This window comes from Gopherus evgoodei, chromosome 3 (assembly GCF_007399415.2).
Source record: "Gopherus evgoodei ecotype Sinaloan lineage chromosome 3, rGopEvg1_v1.p, whole genome shotgun sequence".
Lineage (NCBI taxonomy): Eukaryota > Metazoa > Chordata > Testudines > Testudinidae > Gopherus > Gopherus evgoodei.
The window spans coordinates 121683605-121701990 of NC_044324.1; the positions used below are offsets into that span (position 1 = coordinate 121683605).

At 38.6% G+C, this 18386-nt stretch overlaps 1 protein-coding gene across 4 annotated transcripts in view; it reads left to right on the plus strand.

Annotated features, from left to right (window-relative positions):
• ADGB (androglobin) overlaps window positions 1-18386 on the plus strand; it is a 221736-nt gene that overhangs the window by 37906 nt on the left and 165444 nt on the right. For 2 of the 4 annotated variants that reach the window (XM_030556520.1, XM_030556522.1), the window contains exons 4-6: window positions 1251-1322; window positions 3673-3882; window positions 14496-14635. In XM_030556520.1, coding sequence (XP_030412380.1) covers window positions 1251-1322; window positions 3673-3882; window positions 14496-14635 — 422 coding nt within the window. Of the gene's footprint in view, window positions 1-1250; window positions 1323-3672; window positions 3883-14495; window positions 14636-17061; window positions 17139-18386 lie in introns of those variants that run through there. The other 2 variants (XM_030556521.1, XM_030556524.1) reach the window with 2 other exon arrangements.

An 18386-nucleotide genomic window follows, 5' to 3' on the forward strand; every position in this document is an offset into this window, starting at 1 on the left:
TTAGTAATCAACTTAATGATGCTCGAATATGTAAAAACACAATAAAATGCAAGAAAGCAAACCATTTTTCCATATATTTTCTCAGAGGAGACATTGGTTCTAGACTAATTGTCATTAAAACAGCATTTACAGCATCTGATACAAAACTGGTATTTTTTTATTTAATTATAATGTTGTTAAGTTTAGAGGGATACCACCAATATCTCAAGTCAATTAGATATTGAGTCATCTTGTGGATTTTAGTATTGTTATAGAAAACAATAAGTGTAATCATTTGTAAATCATATTGCTCTGAGAGGATATTTTGATAATGGATAAATTATAAAATGAATAGAAATCAAAATGACAGTCTGTTAAGCAGATCATCAGCATGTATTATACTTCAGTGGTGGCTCAGGTCCAGATGTCTGTATCTTTGTAAACTATTGTGTTACATATATACAAATAAATTCCTTTGAATACTGTGGCAAAATTCAGTGACTTTATTGGAAACAGGAGTGGTCTTGAAGATTTGTTTTTGTTTTTAAAAACAAAATTACAAAACAAAAAATACCTTAGAGCCAAATGATTCAAAATGCTTTTTAGTATGTTGAGTGGAAAATAACTATGTTGTATCATCTTTTTAATAAAATATCTTGAGTGAATCTGATAATCATAAAAGTGAGAGACTTGCTAGACCCAGCTATGATCTAAACAGTCTTCTCCTTGCAGGACTGTCAAAACATTTACATCATATTTTTCAGCATCTGTATTGTATTCTACTGTATTTCTTTCACAGACAGCCATTTCTACTTGTGCTGAATGAGGCAGTTTATTTCATGACATGGTTATTTTGTCTGTCATAAAAGAACTAAAATCTACTAAGCCCTAAACTGAACCCCTAAATTTCATTTTCAGTTGTCCTTATAGTTGTATTTGAATGTCGTGCAGTGAAAGGAGCAAATCTGTTATCGTTAATGTTTGTCTATCGAGACACAGAAAACTTTTGCTTTTTATCACTTGTTAACTAAGTTCCCAATACAACTTAATGATTAATTAAATTTTGAACACCTTCTGTGTTTTGAAAAGACTACCCCTCCCCATTAAGAAATATTGAAGCAGTAAGGGAATTTGCAGATCTGGCATCCTTTTAGCTGATGACTGGCATTTCTAGAATTTGTACAATATTGTGCTCATATTTTTTTCATGGATCTTTATTCTTTTCAGTGGATGTAGGTACAGGCGTTCAACTAAAACCTCTTCTCTTTCAGGTTCCTGTAGTAGTGAAAAATGAAAACTGGTTTGACCTTTTTTCAGCAAATGAGCACTTACTTGGTAGTGAGGTATGTAGTCAATGTGATAGCTCATGTCATAATAAGGACTGATCCCTCAACATTAGTGGTATAAATAGACCATCAACAGGAGAAATTAAGTGTAATAAATCCTGTCAGTGGGTTGCGGGGGAAATGATAGTCAGTCTCATATCAGGATCAAACAGGTTTAATAATGAAGGGTGATCATTCTTAGAAACTGAACAAATAAATACAGAGACAGTGAAAGGCTGATCAACAGAAATCAGTGTTTTTCAAGTAACAGTGCAGGTTATGAATAAGATTTGTTAATACTTGCATGGAAAATTAATGATGTTAATGCTAAAAGGAAACTATTATTTACAAAAGAAGGTAAAGATCCTTAACTTTAGGGTCAGTTCACTTCAACAAAAGAAGTATGGAATCTAAAACTGCTGAAAAATCTTTTATCATTTTGGTTTACAATATTCATTATATAGAAAAGAGGCCAAGTATAGGAATGCATTTAGCTACTGGTTAGTATGAGCCTTCTAAATCTGTGTGGCAGACTATAAATGTAAGTAAAGGACATGCTCTTTAAAGAGCGGAGTATAGCAACATGATTATTTTGGAAAATATTTAGATGTTTTAAAATGAGTTAATTTTTTTTTACATTATACTAAGTATAAACAATATTCATTACAGGAACAAATATTATTTTTCATATCTTATCGCTAACATTGTGCGGAAGGTGGAGGAGAATGGGAATGAATCTCTTAAAATATCTGATTTCAAAATAAATTACATGTCTTTCATTTTTTCTTTGGCAAAACAGGGCAAAATACAAATATTGAGGCTTCAAATATAGAAGAAGCTGTATGACTTAATGACTCTTATATCAAGGCCTGTTGTTTGAAGCACAGTTTGAAATAAGTATATGGGGTGAATTGGTGGTTTCAGATCCTAGCAAACAGTTATTCATGTTACAAAATTACCATACATTATCTGGGATTCCTCACTTCCTTAAAAAGAACACAGAGGTGATTCAGCAGGGAAAACTGCCAAACACTAATCTCTCCTTTTTATAAAGGGATGATAGTCTTATATTTCTATTTTCAGAGAACAGCTAAGAATTTTGGATTTTGGTTAGAGATGGGTGTGAACTGTTGCATCAGATCCAAACAGTCCTGAACTTGCAGCTTTGAAATTTGGATCCGGATATTCACTTTTTCAGAGTTAGGGTGCTTGATTGTTAGAAGACGATGCTTGAGCTGTGAAGTTGGATCTGGAGCTGGACCATGGGATTTTGGTTTAGCCTCTCTCTAATTGGGATTAGGGAAGTGGGAACCCCAAAACAAAAGCTACTAACTTTAAATTGGCTAACACAAAAGATTGAAATATTAATAAAAATGGAAATATGTACATACGTAAAATTTAAATTATTTAATATTCATTTATTACTTTGCACATTAATCAACATCTCTTTAGGGCAAGGAAACGGTCTTATAAAAGAGCCAACTTTAATATATGGATATTCCTGTTGAACTGTTTATATACTATATTTGAGTAAAATAAATAAAAGAGGGATTAGCTTCCCAAGTCACTTAACCAGTTAACCTTTAAACACATAACAATAGACATATGTCTTGCATAATAAGGAAAAACTTCCTTACCACTAAAGGTCAAGTGTATACTTTTAATCATTGTTGCACTATATAATCCTTTACCTGCTCATCAATCAGTCAGCATACAGATTTCTGAAAAGTTCTCAGGCCACTTCTCCTGTGATTAGTGCCAGTTCTTGTAGCTCTCGTTGGTGAATCATGGTTGGTTAGTGAAGAGTATGTTCTATTTCTTTGTAAAATTTTTGATTATAGAAATGTTGTTTTCTTTAAAAAATAAAAAATGCAGCAGATACTAAATGTAAAAAATGTGACTGCACTATATGAATGCATTCCCTTAGGCACGATATGTACAAAGTAAGAGTAGTTTCATGTTTGCAGTCTTATCATTAGACCCTACCAGCTTCACTTGGCAGGTCTCCCACCCATACTTTTCATGAAACAACACTATTGTGGCATCAGATGTGCTATTGATGGCATGTGTTAATTAATACAGTGTCTATTAGCAATTCCCATTTTCATAAAGCTTTGTAGATCTCTACATACAGCTAAATGTCACGTATTATGGATGACTTTTAAGGATTATTTGTGCTGATAAAAGCAAATCTTGCAATAAATTAGTTTTAATGCACTCTTCTGTGAGACTTGCTTTCCAGTTAGCTTTTGGAATTGTTTTGCATTTTCTGACTAATATAATTTAACTTCATTTGATTTTTTTCCCCTAAAATGTGCAATGTGAAAAACTAAAACTTTTATTTTTTAAAAAAATTCTGTGATTTCAGCTGATGAGATGGATAATAAGTGAAATTTGTGCAGTCTGGAGGATATATAATGTGAATATTTTAACTAATGAAGGTAAAACCAACACAAACGAAACATCTATATTCTCTTGGAAGCCATGGGAGCATATATATGCCTTATGCAAGGCTATTAAGGGACACATGCCACTGTATAATAGCTATGGAAAATATGTGGTGAAACTTTACTGGATGGTAAGTGACTGCTTTCAGTTATATAAAATGTTATATCTGTATGCTTATGCCATTAATATGAATATACTGTATTATCTTTATCAGGATAAATATATTGCTTTTTTGAAAAAAATGTTTTGTAGTGGTAAAATTGTTAAACTGTCAATATGAAAATGAATATTTCTTGTTATATTTGTACAATTTAAGAGTTATGAAATCCTAGATCATTAGCCAGATGTGCAGTAATTGTTTAGAAACACACTACCTGGAGTATTTTATTGCTTTTTAGGAAATTATATTTATCTAGGTACTACTGAAAAATAAATAATATATGCAGTTTGTGTATACAGTAGAGAAGAAGTGTGTAGCTAATGTTGCATCTATATAAAGGGCTTTTCACATGCTTAGAACTTTTGCAACCCTTTTTGCTTTCACACTGAAATTTTCGGATTTATTCAAACTCACTACTACAAAAAGAGTGGTAAAAATGTATTTTTTTAAATTATTGTTTAAATGATCCATTTTGAACAGCACGAGTATCTCAGTGGTTTGGAATAGAAACTTGAAATTGGCAGAGCCTACTTTGACAGGCTTTAATTCCTATGTTGCAACTGTACCTTCTGATGGTGTGAGCGAAACTTTATTTTGATTTTGCTGAGTTTGAGTTTTTTTCAAAATTGATTTAACGCATGTGCACTTTTGTTTTACTCTAAGAACAGCTTGGAGATCCATTGTGTTAACAAAAACAAAAACCTTCACACAACATCTTAATATCACACATAGGTACATGAATAAAGTAAGTGGAAATTCTCATTCAGTACAAGAAGTGGTAACTGGAGTTTTAAAGGAAGTACTTAAATCTATGAAACATTAGGCAAACATCTTCTGGTCTTGTGGTTTGAATGGTTTAATATTGAGATTCGATGCAAATTTGCAATAGATTCAGACTAAACTAGACCAAACCCCTGGTGTACTAGGATTAAGTATAAGGTTTTTCTCTAAGATGTCTAAGAAGCTCAATTTATTGTCTTTAAACAGCTGTTGGGACTATTTTCAACTTTACTAGGGCTGGATGAAAGTTAAAATCCCAAATTTGCATATTAGATTTCAATAGATGTGTCACTAAAATTGAAGATAATCAGGCAAAGGAGTAAGGAAGGAAAAAATAAATGAGTGACGTTTCAAATGAATCATAGAAATTTTAGTTTTTAAAATACTGAGAAAGAGCTAGGCCACATGGATGGGGAAGGTGGAGTACACAATAGGTATGGAAGTCACTAGAAGAAATCAAGGCAAAAAGTGAGTTTTGGGGAGGAATTAGATCGAGAGAATGATGATGCTTAGCCTGGTACAAGACTGATATCACTTCAGGTGCTGGGACAATGGAAAGTAGGAAGTCATGCATGTGAGGAAAAGATACCAGGACCAACAAACCAAGAGAAGTGGGGAAAGGAGTGGAGCAATGGGAAGTAAGATGTAGATGGGGCAGATTTAGGAATAGCGTTAAAAGTGAGGATGAGGCTCTTGAACTTTATTTGGAAAGAGACGGAGCCAAAAAATGGACTCTTACCATGTCACAACACTTATAAAGCAACAGGAAAGGAAGACCGTTTTAGCTGCTGAATGTGGAAAAGATGTGGTAAAGGAGGAGGCTACGGAATTCTCGGGGAGAGGGGAGAACTGTGATGTGAGCCAGTGTGTGTTAGCAGGGAAAATGAAAAGGAAAAAACAGATTTTAGAAATTTTAGAGAGAAATGGCAAGATCTGAGTATTAAGAAAGGAAGAAAAAGAAGAGTCAATAACTCCAAGATTCTGAGTTTGAGTTATGGGTAGGATGATGGGGAGAGGACTTGAGAAGAAAGATTAGAAGTTTTAATTTAAGAAAACAGCGGGATATCCATGAGGAGAGATGAATGAGACTGAACGAGATAAATATCCAGATAAAGGTGGGTTTCAGAGTCATTAGATCAGAGATGATGAGATGACTTATTTATCATGCAGTTGCAGCTGGTGGAGATCCCAGTCAGGGATTCTGTGCCCCACTTACTAGGCACTACACACACACAATGAAGAGACAATTCCTGTCTGAAAAGGCTGGGAGTATATGTTGTGAGACAATGAGAGCAGAGAACATCAACTAAAGTCAAGTGCAGTGAGAGAAAGGAGACCAAGAACAAATCTTTGGTTAACACAAACAGAGCAAGAGAAGAAAAAAGATGATCTGCTGAAAGGGAAAGGTCAGCAAGTTAAGAGGAGAAACTGGAAAGAACACAGTGATGGAAGCCCAAGTGGTTGGTCAACATTAGGAATGCAGTAGAGGAATCGAGAAAATGTGTTCGGAGAAGAGGCTCTTAAATTTGGCAAGGAAGAGATTGCTAGTGACTCTTGCAAGCAGAGTTTTAGTACAGTGTGTAGGACTGAGGCAGATCAAGAATGGAGCTGAAGGAGAGGAAGTAAAGGCTCAGGGAATAGACCACCCAATGAGCTTAAAGTTTAAAGGGGGGAGGGTGGAAATGAAAGGAGGAGGGGAAAACTGTGAGAGGAAAATAAGTACTATATGATCAAGTGAATGTTTCTTTAGGATGTGTGAAATAACAGTATTCATGAATGCAGAGAAAAAAGCTAAGGGGAAGAGAGCAATTAACAAGAGAGAGAGAGGGGAGGAGGGAGAGAACAAGACAGGTTAGGATCCAAGAGATAATTGGATTGAGCTGAATTCAAAAAAAGTTGGGTCTTCTGTTAGTTGTGATTGTTAATGCTTCTCTGCTGGAGGACAGGAAAAACTTCCATCTAATAGGCACTTGTTAGGCCCTTCCTTATGCAGTCATTTCTTTATGCTGGTAATATGTCTGGATTGAGAAATGTTATGCTATTAAAGCTTTCAACTTGGAAAACAACTCAGTATTAATTGTAAAAGCTCCCAATTTCCAAGCTTATTTATATTTTAATACCTTTCCTGCCTCCTCTTCTTAAATCTTTACCTAACGGGATCTATTGCAGTAGCCCTCCATCCTGCACAGATCTGCAGGCACCTGCTCATAGCATTTCTCATTTTATTGGATAAAGTGTCCAATTATTAGAGCTTGGCACTTCATTGAACTAGCCTCTTATGGTACAAGGCTCCTTTTGCTTCTTGCAAATTCTTTAGCTTATTAGGCCACTGTTTCTTCCTCATCACTGCACAGCCCACAGATGCAATGTCAGAGGCGATGCTGTCCTCTTCCCAGTGAGGGGAGAGGGGGACTTAGGTGGACTAGATAGAAAATTGGGGGCGGGGGGTAGGGCTGTGCTATTAATCTTGGGGGAGGACACATTTATTTTTTAACAATATTCTTTTAAGTGTGCATTTTATCTGTTATACTCAAAAGGAGAATAAAAAAATATATGCAGACAGATTGGTTTTAAACTTCATCTATGGCAGCTCACTGGTGGAACATTTATTCACAGAAAATCAATAGGAAAAATATGTAAGCCAAAAAAAATAATTATACTAATAATATTAACAAATAACAATAAATGCAAACATCTGAAAAAAATTATTGGTTAGATAATACTAATAACTAATTACTTTAAATCAGAGAATGTACTGTATTATATTTTAAAATTAGCCATTTGCACACGCAAAGAAAATGAAACACACACATGCACACACGCACACAATTTAAAGCAAAATAAATAACTGTCCAAAACTATGTACACTTTTTTTCCCTAGCTATTTGAGGACATATTTCCATCCCAGTCAAAAAAAAACCCAGTCAAATTCCTACAATCTGAAAATTCAAAAATATTTTAAGGCTGGGTGGGTTTTTTTGGGCAGGGGGTGGTGGAGGTCACTCTGTTGTGCACCCATGTGAGCCACAGTCTTTGTTTAAAGTAACAAAAGCAGTTAGGCTCTTAACTAAACCAATGACCAATTAATGCAAAATAGCACAAAATAAATAAAGCACTGCTAATAAAGCAAAAAACCAGAAGCTGACAGGCATAAAAAATCAGAATGTAAATACAAGTAATTTCTTAAACATAATATGGTTGCTTGCAGCCAGTAAGAGCCGCCTGGGCAGAGGGTCTTGGCTCTGGGGCTGGTAGAGCCCTTGGAGAGCAACTTCCATAGGAGGCAGGGCCCAGGAGCCCAGGCTAGAGCGGGTCAATCTGGGTCACTGTGGGGAGCCCCTGACCTTCACCTGCACTGGGCAGCGTGCCCCAGTGGGCAGGAACACGAGCTCAGGACTACTCTCAAACACCCCGGCTCCCAGCCTGTGCTTACTTCTGAGCTGTTGCTGATGGTGGCACTGCCCCCAGAACTGGGCACCCAGCCAGCAGCCACTGCTCTCTAGCCACACAGCTCTGATGGCAGTTCCACTTCCAACAACAGCACAGAAGTAAGTGTGGCAATGCCATACCATGCCACCCTTACTTCTGCATAATATTTGACCTTTGCACTGGGAGGGGTGGCAACTGGGGGACTAAGGCAAATTTTGGGGTGACTGTAGCCTCCACAAGTCCCCACACACAGCCTTGCACAACTTTTTCCATATCTCAAAAGTAGGTAAAATATTGTCCTCTGAAGCAGGGACAGCAGAACGGTGGAACACTGCAGCAGCCAAAGAAAAAGAGGAAAATATAAAGCAATTTATGTGGCTGCATAATCTTATGGAGGGGCTAATTACCCTGAATTTAAGTGTTTTTAGGACAGGAACCCTCAATCTTTTCTCATCTTTAACTTCTGAAAACCACTTCCATTTTCCTTTTGTGATACCACATCTCAGACCCCTTACATGCATTTCATAATCCCATGTATGTTCCACCCCACACATAGCCTCCTTACAAACACTGCTTTCTGCTCTCTGATTCAGATCAGTAATTTTTTTTTCAGTTGGTCTGCAAGATTAGCCATTTACTCCCTGTCTTCAGTCCATTATAGATGTATCTTTTTGCCTTGAAGTCCTTTTGCTAACACTGTAGCACAAAAAGGAACACATCTCTGCTTACATATGTCTCATAAAGCGATGTGTTAGTGTAGAGATATTGAACGAGCCTTGCAATGTATGTTGTGTTGCTTAGCAACTACGTGACTCCAGGTTCTTTCAAAAACCTCTACAGATAAAAATAAAAATTACCTAAATTCTTCCATAACCTTGCAAAATCACTCATCTCAGCTCAGTGTTAAACTGTTGCTTTAGTGGTCATGTTGTCTAAATTTACTGTACAGAAAAGTAAGAAGGAAGTGTTGTATTCTCTTATTCCTCTCCCGTTAAAATATTTATAATCACTTCTGATTCTTGGAATGAGCACAAATGCAAACAAAGGTGAGGGGAGCTTTTAAATATTAGCACCCATGCATATATGCGGCACCATTGTGATTTGGTGCACCCTTTTTTAAGTAACAGAAAACAAAATCCTATACATGTTCGTTCTATTTTTAAATATCCCCAACTTTGTTTAATATTAGGAAAAGCACACATTCCTCCATTCAGTACAGGCCCCAAGTGAAGTTTTAAAATTGAGTTCTGTTCAGATTGGATTAACTTAGAAATATCTTAATAGATTTTTAGGAATCTTTCCAAAGAGATTTGCTTGTAGGGTCAGTCTGAACATATATATGATAGCCCCTCAAAAGGTAATTTTAAAAGAAATGTAAGAGAAACTAAAATAGGGTTAAACAATGAAAGTGTCAGTTCATTCATAACCATAGTTGCTACCTTGACAAAATATAATATAGTGCTAGATTGTATCTCTACAATTTGCCTTGTGTAAGAGGTGGTGCATAGCTAAGCTTCCCAAGGAGTAGATGAGGGAACAAATTGCAGCTCTTCACTGTGAGAGTCATAATTTATGCCCTGGCTCTTTCCTTGCTCCATTGGGATAGTAATCTGCTATTGATTGATGCTGAGTTCCATTTGCCAGGTTGTTTGGGGGTGTAGAGGTGGGGAAGAGGAGAGCCAAGTCTCCTCTCCATCCACTTGCTTGGGAGGTGAATTAGATTTGTGGAGGCAGTCCTCTCCCTGGCACTGTGACTTGTAATGCTAATGCCCCATACAGGGGAGCCAGGAGTTGCCTTCCACGTCTTGAGTCAGTTGCAGGAGTTCAGAGAACATGATCTTACCCCTATAATCTTGGGTTGAGAGTGCTGTCTGTAGTGTCTGAATGATGCTGGGGCTCTATGGGGAACAACAGCATGTAATAAACGACAGTATTGTAACACATCTGCACAGTTAAAGTTGCTTAGGCTACTTTAACTGTCATTTCCTGAGTTGTGTGTTCTATTCTCCCTTCACTGAAGTTCCCTTTTTGTTGCTTCCTCTGCTGGCTCTACCAACTCTTCCACTAGTTCAGGAAAGGTGGGGAGAAAGAAGGGGACGTGCAAAGGAGAAGGAAGAGCGATAAACATCAATGGTGGGGGGTGAGAAGGGAAATCTGGGAGAGAGCTGAAGGGAAATTGAGAGGGGGAAGAATAAAGGGAGAAGGAGAGAAAGTTCACAGATGGGAGGATAAAGAGGGAGTGGGCTTTTACTCTAGGCTGGTTTCAGTGAGACATCATATTATCTCTTAAGGAGACTGATATCTCACCAGAATCACCATGTGGTTAAACCTTCCTCTTTGTTCTACTTGATATACCACATCCAGTCTCTTCAGCAATAACTGTAATAAGCGAACACATTCTGGCACCTCCACCCTATATTGTTGCATTAGAAGTCCTATCCCCATTCTGCTGTCCTGAGTCTCAGTTCTCCACAATTAGAAGTTGTATTCTACAGGGAAAGAATTGGGACCAACTGGTGTAAAGTCTTGGTAGGAGTTCTGTGGGGGTTTCATATTCATTTCTCACAGGGCTGCCTCTTAAATCTTAAGACCTGGCGTGGAGTGTACTTATTCAACATAATTGCAAAATAGTAGAGCCATTAGCTTGATTTTCGTCCTGCACATTCATTCAGCTCATTTCGGCCAATAATGTCCTCCCTCTTCCATCAAATAAAATTCTGACCCCAAAAATAGTATTACCCTGAACTGAACTTGCTGCTTCATTTCTGCTCTCTGTCTCATAAGGATTCCTATTTCTGATTTTGAACTCTTACTTTTAGTCCTTAGGAATTACTTCCCCTCTGTCTCCAGTCCCCCTCTCTCACAATGTACATTTTAAAATAATATATATTTAGGCTTTTAAAAGGGGCTATTGTCAATGCATGATAATTACAATACAGATTTGAAGATTTCATACACTTAGTTAATAAAAAAATCAGTCAAGGAGAAAAAGTCAAATAATATCTGAAAGGAAAAGAAGATTGTCACACTGCAGTGTATGTTATTTAACTGTTAAAGTATGATTAGTAACTAATGCACTCTTAAGAATAACTTACAGAGTTACTGCATCCTTAGCTATGGAGAAAAATGAGTAGACAAACATTTCCTTTTTTTTTTGCCCATTAACTTGTACTGCTTAGTTTATGAAACATTTGGTTGAACTGCTACATGAGAGAGGCAACAAAGCTATGTCTTATCTCATTGTTTGTTTGAGCAATTAAAGGTCTGCCATTCAAAAACTTTTTTGGTTTTCAAAAATACACTTGAGAAATTAAAAAATCAGTTATGGCCATTAGCAAATATTCTTTGCCTTTAGAAATATCTACCTATATGATGATGCCTTCATTTACTTATTATATGGTTTAAACTCTCTTTTTAGATTCTTGTCTTCTAAAATCTTAAGAATTGGTGGAAGCACCAATTACATAGCAATAGGAACCACCAGCCTGAATCCATGTTGTACCTATTATATTTAAATAATTTATCAAACTGAACTAAAGCATACAGATGATAGCCAATTTAAAAAAATACAAAAATCATTATGTAAATTCATTTAACACTACCACCTCTTAATAATGTAGTAACACTACTCATATCTTTTACTTAATAATTAGTTTAAGTAAAGGAGAGCATTTGTCTTTCCTTGATGTGGTGAATTTGTTTCCCTCATTGTGAAGTGCAGAGCTTTCTCCAGCTTCTGATAACCAAGTGGATTCGAATATCTTGAAAATAGCCTAAAAAGCTTTTATTAATTTAAGTACAAAGTACTTAGCTTCTGCTTGTGGGGCAGGTTCTTTTCCTTCATGGAAACCTTCTAAGGAACTCTCTCCCTGAGGATGTATGCTGGAAACCATCAGTGGCTATCTTTTAAACCTGGTCACTCAAAAGTCGATATAGCCATTTTTGCCACTTTTGTCACTGATCCTTTTGGATTTTTTGCCTCTTTTGTTGACTGTGTTTGTTTTGCGTCACCAACTTTCTAATTTAATTTGTATTTTTTATTATTCTTAATCTCAGCTCTTTTGTTTATCATTAATGGGGCCAAAAGGCTGGCCTGCGCTCAGGACTGGCTCTACCATTTTTGCTGCCCCAAGCAGAAAAAAACCACCACCCAAACTGCCGAAGCGCGCACAAAAAAAAAAAAAGCTGCCCGGACTGTGCTGCCCCAAGAATGGACGGGATGCCACCCCTTAGCATGTGCTTCCCCAGGCATATGCTTCCTCCACTGGTGCCTGGAGCCTGCCTTGCCTGCCCTTATAAGCCTCCTCTAACTAATCACAGCAGCATGCCAGATACTGTACTCTGAGGGTTTAGCAGCTTTTTCATAGGGGAGATAACATTTTAATAGAGACACCCTTATTGATTACTTCCCTTTCCTATTTGATCATGCAGCATTACTGTGGAAATTGTCAGTTACTTACATGGAAAAGCAACTAGCACTTAGTTGTTTGTTTTTTGTTTTAAAAAGACAGTTAAGTACTCTTTTGCTCTTCATTTCATCTCTTGCACAATTTGTTTTGTTCCTGTCTCCTGTCCTGCTCCTCTGTCCATGCATCTTTGTTGCCTGCTCCCCTTCTTGTCCATTGCCTTTTATATGATTCTATGCTGCCTTTTCTTCCTTTCATTCTGCAGATGCTTTCCCTGGTTCCCTTGCTTGGTTCCTTTCTCCCTTGGAATTTCCTCTGCTGTTGGTGGTTCACCCTTTTCAGAGGACAACTTCTGTTTCCTCTCTCCCTCTGATGCAGCAGAGAAGCCAAAGCTGGCTTCTGCGCATTCTCTCCATCAAGTTATACAGGTCCATAGAGGCTGTCTTTGCTGGAAACGAAAAAGGCAGCAGCATGTGACAAGCCAGTAAGTGTTCTGCAAATACCAGTGATCCATGGACTGTAGTTTGGCAACCTCTGCAGTTTTGTCAGATGGGTCCTTGGAAATAATTAGATTTCAAATAAACATTTTCTGGGTTCTCTATCATATCCCATTTTCTCAGGGATTCTGGAGAAGGCACTAGAAGGGTGAGGTCAAGGTGTCCTAAAATAAAATAAACTGTACCAGTAGGTGCAGATTACAGGGTTCACCCAGCAATCCAAACCCCAGTAGAACAACCACAGGTAAGGGATGTAGGTTGGTAGCAATACATATTTTGTGAAATGTTGATGGTAGAATTTTGCATGCTCCTATATGTATTTTTGCCATGTTTTTTTAATTTGGGAGGTTATGCCTTTTGTATATGTTTTTTGCAATGTTGAGTCTAACGTGGTTTCATTGCTGTGTTTAATATTGAGTTTGGTAATTTTTAAGTTCACTTTATAATCCATGAACACAAAAGGATTATGAAAAGGGTGAAATTAATTACTATTTCAGTTTGAGACACAAATGAATGTTTTGAAACTGAAATGTGCCTTATTCTGATTACAAAACCACAAAGGGTTTAAATTTTCATTCATAACACTAAATTAAAACTGAGGTTTTGTAAATAATTCAGATACCACAGTGATTGCATTATAAATACCTATAGAGGTCGATAGAACTACACCATCATTTCTCCTCTCTATACCTTATATGATTTAGCCCTAATCCTTAGTTTTAGGCATATTAGTAGTCCTATTTAAGACAATGGGATTATTCATATGCATAAAGTCAAGCGTGAGCCTAAGTGTTTGCAGGATTGGGGCCTTAAAGAGGCATTTGGCATATTTTTCCAGGGACTCCGTGATAGCAATTGAAAATATGCCATACATTTAACACTGCACATAAATCTGGAAAATAATTGCAGTTAGATTTCTATGTGAAATAAAATAGTCAAACAGTAAAGAGGTAGTAATATGGATGATCTGAAAACAGATTCCATGAATCTCTCACATTCTCTGAACAATTTTCTTTGCATAGTGCAGCATACCAACAATATTTCAAAATCTATCATGGTGTGTCCTAAATGTTAAAATATAACACAAATATACATGTTTAAAATTCTTCCCTGCTTTTCGCATGTGTTGCAGGTGGTGTACAGAGTGCCAAATTAGAGCCTTATCCAAATCATTTGGAACAAATAGTAGGTTAAGATTTAACATGGCGTTAGTAGAGATCCGTGAGAGTAACAGAATTGGAAATAAGCTCTATCAAATTAGCAAGGAACTTCCATATCTGACATGCTAAGTGTACCTACTAGGGTTTTAAATTGCAATCTGCATTACTTTCCCTATTCATTAAAATAATCAGTAATATAAATGAAGCTACACTAGGAGTGGATTCTTGGAGAACACATAGATTTCCTGCAATGAATCTGTTTCTTATTTCCATCACACTGTTTTAATGTTTCTTTTTTTTCTCATTCATAGGGATGCTGGCGAAAGATCATTGTGGATGATACTATGCCTTTCAACGAAGAGAATAATTTGTTGCTTCCAGCTACAACCTGTCAAACTGAACTTTGGCCACTGTTGCTGGCGAAAGCAATCATTAAGCTGGCGAACACTGAGTATGTTTAGTGAGCTCTTTATCAGTTTGTTCTATAAAATTAGATGGAATTAATAAGCAACAAAATTATAATACACATGGTGAATGTTTGTTGCAAATTATTGTAATGGTAAATGTGGTTTTTGAGCTGTGATGTGAAAACTGACACAGTAAATCTGTGTAGTCAGTTTTCTCAGCGGCTGTAGCAAACACAGCGCGCGCTCTGTGTGTGTGTGTGTGTGTGTGTGTATACACTCTGAAAGCTTCATAAGGAAATTAATCCAAGAATTTTTTTTCACTGCCTTGTCTGCATGACATTACTGTGTGTGTTGCAGAAAACAAACCAAAAAACTCTTCACATGCAGAGTAGAAATGTCCCAGAAATTTTAATGAGTTTGGAGGAGTGGAGATAGATGACAAATCCAAGATAACTTACATGCAATATTGTCATAATGCATGGTGGTTCTTGCTTTCAGCATCGGTAGTTTGTCAGTTAAATATCATGTCTTACAGCAGTGATGCTAAGCTAAGTAATGCATAACCAATCAACATTGGACAAGTAATATACAAACTGGAAGTGAAAACAAAATAACTGAGTCTCTGCTGGTGGAGTTAGTGATAGTAATCTGCAATGCCATATTATAGATTTGGTTCTGTTTAGTTGTAAGCCAGGCCAATGAAGATACGAAGTGCTCTGTGCTCAGCCCATTGGGCAGGAGCAATGGGATTTGTGTTTCTTGGGAAAGGAGAAAGGAACTCCTTCAGCCAGTTAGGGGTAGTAATGATACACTCTGAAAGGATTCCAGTCCACTACATCTCTCTCTTTAAAGAAGAATGGAGTCAGTGTACAACAGATTATAAATTGGAGGCAGTAAGGATGGAGACCTTAAAGCCATGTTTATATTAAACAGTTTTGTCGACGAAAGTTATCTTTCATCAATAAAACAGTGGAGGTGTACATACAGCAAATCTCCTCCAACCAATTTAACTCTTCTGCTACACTGACATAATAAAACAACCTGGACCAGCAGCATAGAGTTTTTTTCAATAAAGTTAGTGACGCAGTGTCAAGGTAGACACTGCATTGCTTATGTTGCCCAAATTGCCCTCCAGGAAGTGTCCAGAATGCCATTCATGACTGCTCTGATCACCACTTTGGGCTCCGCTGCCCTGCAGCCAAGTACACAGGCACGTTCCCCTCCCCCTTTAAAGCCAAAAGAATTTTTGAAATTCCTCTTCCTCCCTTGCTTGTTGTAGACAGTTCACATAGCATCTTCCCATTTGAGCATGGCGGCTCACTGAAGCAAAAACGCTCCTACATGGAGTTGTTGGATCTACTGGGTCTGTGGGGAGAAGAGGCTATGCAGTCACAGCTCCGCTCCAGTCATAGAAACTTTGCCTATGGGCAGATTGCTTGCGGCACGGAGCTGAAGGGGTGTGAGAGGGAGATGCAGCAGTACCGTGCCAAGATCAAGGACCTGAGGCAGGTATACCAGAAGTTAAAGGAGGCCAATTGTTGGTCTGGTCACACTATCCTCTGTGCCGACCCCACTTTCACCGCCAGAAGCCCTATGGGGATGTTGGAGGCAGTGGCCAGCAGCGTTAACCCTGAGGATGAAGTGGTAGACAAAGAAGTGGAATTGGAGGAGGATGGAAGACAGGTGACTGAATTGTTTAGTGGCGTGATGAGCCAGGACCCGTTTTTAACTCCGGAGTGGTCTAGCCAGTCCCAGCACTCCTGGTGCACCTGATACAGGAGAGTACCAGAGAGAGCCTGATACAGGAGAGCGCCCCAGTAAGTACTTGTTGTGCTTTGATACTGCAGGGAGAAATGAGAGAGAGCTATTTTTTCCCAATGTAGAAGAGGGATAGATATAACCAACAGTAGCACTGTATGCATCTGCCTCTTATTCCTCTGTGTAGCTAGACCGAGGAGGGGCCCATGGAAAAGTTGATGCACACCGGGATGTCCCAGGAATCCTCCATACTGATCTCTTGGAAACTTTTTTGTGGAGGTGTTCTGCAATCCTCTGCCGAGGATTCCTTGGGAGGGCTGTTTTGTTCCTTCCCCTGCCATGCCAATCAGCAGTTATGTCTGCAGGCACCAGAGCAGCACACAGGTGCGCAGCATATGGACTCAGTATGCAGCCGCACACATGCAGGAGCTGCACCCTTGCATCTTCGGTTACATTCAGGAGTGAGATATCAGCTTCTATCACCCCCGTCTATGGAAAATGGTTCCAGTATTCAGAATAGTATCCCTAGGAGCTTGTAATGATCCCCCTTCCCTTTGTCCCATCTTACTCCCTCTCCCTTATGCCCAACTCACCATGGTTAGGGTTCTCTCCATGCTATGTGCTTGCCAAGGGACAGTGAGAAGGTGGTGTATGTAATCAAGGCTGCCTCTGTCTGTTTCTTTAGTTTCTGCAGATGTGGCCTTGAGAGTCTCCTCCTGTACACCAGCTGAGCAACTGTGTCTGCTAAGGAGACAAACCAGGAAGAGTAAGGAAGATGTGTTCAAGAAGGTGCTACAATAATTTGATGCTGTTGATAGCTTCTCTCCAAGCTCCGTGCTTGCTATCAATGAAAATGAGAATATATAGCTAGGAGAGGAAACATTTAGGAGTGGATGATTTAGTTGCTCAAGGACCAAACAGACATGCTGAGGTCCCTGACTGTGCTTCAAGTGGAACACAGCTGTGCTCTCCCCCTGTAGCTCATTCAGAACTGCCTTCAGTGCCCTCCCCAAACACATTCTTAGCATGTTCCTGGGCCACAGCACTCCACCCCAGGGGCATGTTTCACAATGGCAGCTGGACATATACGCAGCTGTGAAAGCCTTATTAAAAAGTGCTCCTCATTGTCATGTCCCTCATAGATAATAGAAATGTCTGTATAGCTGTTAAATAAAATTGAACTTAGGGAAACAAAATGAATCTTTATTAGTCTCCTACACATGAAGGTTGCTGATGAAATTCACACACAGTGGCAGCTGGAGCATTTCCATAGTACACCTGTTGTGTAAGTGCTTCTTGCTGTTGTCAAGGTTTTTGGTGTAAGGCTTTATGAGCCACGGGAGCAAGGGGTAGGCTGGGTCTCCGAGGATCACAACTGGCATTTCCACATCCCCAATTACAATTTTCTGGTCTGGAAAGTCCCTGCTTGCAGCTTTCTGTGTAGGTCACTATTCCTGAAGATGCATGTGCCATGCACCTTCCCTGACCACCCTGTGTTGATGTCGGTGAAACAACCCCAGTGATCCACCAACTCTTGCAATACAATAGAAAAGTAGCCCTTTCTATTGATATGTTCCATCACAAGGTGGTTTGGGGCCAAAATGGAATTATGCACGCCATTTATCGCCCTGCTCTAGTCGGTAATCCCATTGCCGCAAACCATCCATTATTTCCTGACATTGCCCAGAGGCACAGTCCTTCATAACAGGAGATGATTAATGGCCCTGCACGCTTGCATTACTGCAACTCCCACAGGACTTCCCAACTCCAAACTGATTCACAACTGATTGATGGCAGTCTGGAGTTGCCAGCTTCCACACAGCGAGTGCCACTAACTTGTCCACCATGAGGGCAACTCTCATTTTGGTGTTCTTGGGCTGAAGGACAGGGGAAGCTCAGAACACAGCACCAGGAAGGTGGCTTTGCATATCCAAAAGTTCTTCACTCTGCACATCCTCCCCTACCTGCATCATGATGTGATCCCACCACTCAGTGCTTGTTTCCCAAGCCCAGTACTGAGAGTCCACCATGTGCTGC